The sequence below is a fragment of the Penaeus chinensis genome, chromosome 31 (genome assembly GCF_019202785.1).
Source record: "Penaeus chinensis breed Huanghai No. 1 chromosome 31, ASM1920278v2, whole genome shotgun sequence".
NCBI classification, from domain to species: domain Eukaryota; kingdom Metazoa; phylum Arthropoda; class Malacostraca; order Decapoda; family Penaeidae; genus Penaeus; species Penaeus chinensis.
This window is the reverse complement of record NC_061849.1, coordinates 31551249-31553748: the sequence shown is the minus strand read 5'-3', so window position 1 is coordinate 31553748 and position 2500 is coordinate 31551249. Positions and strand designations below refer to the sequence as shown.

At 34.1% G+C, this 2500-nt stretch overlaps 1 protein-coding gene across 3 annotated transcripts in view; it reads right to left on the bottom strand.

The window, feature by feature from the left end:
• Positions 1-2500, bottom strand: part of LOC125041943 — a 7814-nt gene that overhangs the window by 4876 nt on the left and 438 nt on the right. The window contains exons 1-4 of one of the 3 annotated variants that reach the window (XM_047637364.1): positions 2326-2500; positions 1519-1642; positions 759-994; positions 1-95 (exon numbers count right to left, since the gene is read on the bottom strand). The exon at positions 1-95 is cut by the window's left edge and continues 119 nt beyond it; the exon at positions 2326-2500 is cut by the window's right edge and continues 17 nt beyond it. In XM_047637364.1, the coding sequence (XP_047493320.1) occupies positions 1-95; positions 759-994; positions 1519-1642; positions 2326-2368 (498 nt within the window). In that variant the 5' untranslated portion in view covers positions 2369-2500. Of the gene's footprint in view, positions 96-758; positions 995-1518; positions 1643-2180; positions 2264-2325 lie in introns of those variants that run through there. The other 2 variants (XM_047637363.1, XM_047637366.1) reach the window with 2 other exon arrangements.

Below are 2500 nucleotides of genomic sequence, written 5' to 3'. Positions count from 1 at the left end.
ACACTCATTGCATGGAAACAGTGCAACATATATTGTGCATCCACATAAATCTGTGCAATTTTTATTCAGGATTGCATTCATTTCTGCATGACAAACTGTAAAATAGATAAAAGCCAAACATAACTCACTATAACAAAACACATATACTATTAGCTCAATAAAGCTATAAAGGAAACTTAACTTGTAATAAAGATTGTGTTCTTTCAGTAAATGCTTAAAGGACACCTGCAGTAGATAAAAAAAAATAGAAACAATATATCTTAGGTTCTATCCATTTCAATGCTGCTGCTATCTGTGATAGAAGGCCCTGTATGTCACACTAATAGTATAGTTTCAACCAACTGCTTCCACTATTCACATTCCAGCAAAGGTCAGCAAACCCCCACCACATTTATCTTAGCAAGGTGAGAGCCTGGACTTCTGCAAGTTGCATCTTGTCATAATATGCATTAAAGACTTGCTGGCCTTCTATGGAGCACTCAAAGGCTTTGAGGACAATGGCAGTAGTGTGGCTGAAGTGTGTAGACTGGTGGTGGATACACAGGAGCCTTGTAAATAAACATTTAACTGTTTTCCACAAAATTCATATTCTTCTCTACTTTCAGAAACAAAAATAACCTTTATATTACTACATAATAGCTCTTGCTTCTACTGCAACCATCCTGTAAAATGATTAGATCATTATAAGCAGAACATATAAGATTTATTAATAAAAATAAATGCATATTACTTCTACATGCAAATGAGCACTTCCTTACCAAACATATACTTTGTCTGTAGGCAGTCTTCTGACTGCTTGTTCCAGGGAAGATCATTATCACTACAATGTCTTGGCATTCCATTGTAGCCAATACCCACAATCATCTTCTCCTTGTTAACAATACAGGCTCCAACTTGAGAGCATGGGTCCTTGCTCCTCATTGCAGCCAGGAAGGCAATAGACATAAAGTAGTCATCCCAGGAAATGTAGTCAGTTCTTTTGCAGGAATTATCTCTGGAAATTGAATAATCATCTGAAGTTGTATAGAAAATAAAACTTTGTTCTCTAGGGTGACTGAAAAACTAGCTTTAGAAATGTGTCTCACAATTACTTTAGTCATAATAATTATGCACATTTTACTAGTCACAAAACTAGTCAATTCAACCTATAAAATGTTTTCTTTGCAAGTAATTATTAATAAGGCAAGTAATTATTAATAAGGCAAGTAATTATTAATAAAAATAATAAGACAGCAGCTCTGCTGAGGCTGTAATGACTGTTTTCTACAAGTTACACCACAATAACATTTCAGAAATGTATGATTCTGCAAATGCACCAGCTTTTCCATCTATTTATGTGATTTTACAAGTCTGAATAATCATAACGATACTGATAATCAACTTACTTAATATCATGCAACAGCTGTGCATTTTTTTTTGTAATTTATATTTATAGAATAACAAAATATATATACACGGCAAAGAAACATACATTTTAAAAATTATATAATGCCTTCATGCAACAAACATCATACTTACTTCAAGTCAATTTCTTTCAAGGATGAATTAATCTCATTCATCTTGACTTGAAGATTTTCATTTTCTATCTTGTCTTCTTTCTTCTGTATAAAATTTCCATTGCTTTGGCATGCCATCTCCTCAACTGAAAAAAATATTAATGTTTATATATACTGAAGATAGCTTATGGCTACTACTCAAAGGTTTTGTAAGAAAGAAAAATAAGAATGATCTTTTTACATGAGCATATAAAAAGAGAATCTCATGGAAATGCTTTGGTTTTACATACATTTTTTGAAACATGTAAGGACTTTAAACACAACCTGTGAAGATATATTCTGACCGATTCCTTACTTGATAATAACCCACCAAGGAATTCTACGCATTTTATCTTGCCAGAATATCCATTGGGGTAGTTTTGATGACCGTTGCCTGAGAACCAACAGGCATAGAAACCTCACATAACAGCACAAGGCAAGTAGCAAATGAGTGGGTATTTTCTAAATATTCATAGAAACATATGCATAGAAAAATATTGATTTTAATTTACAAGGTCTAATTCAGTATCTCATCAGAATCTACCAAAATTTACAGTGGTTTCATAACCCTGTAAGAGTGCACAAGGATTAAGGACTAGTACGGGAGAATTCAAATAAAAAATAATTACACAAACAGAAGTTCACCTATGCAACAAGTTACGTTATTTATTCCTTGGCATTTGTTACCGAGAGCGTCGCAAATCCAGGGTAGCATGTGAACCTAAAAATCCAACCTAACTTTTCCTATTATTTATTCATTGGATAGTGGGGCAGCTCCCTGAATCCTCACCTCCTCTATCAGTACTTCGTGTCAACTTTCTGATAAAGGACATTAAGAACTCTGGCTTTGTGACTGTGTTGTGGAGTTTGACTATGAGCGGCAGTGTGAGGCTGATATTTTCGTCATTTCGCGGCAAATATGAGGCCGCAGCAGATGTACATGTGTGGTTTACTCTCTATTTTTT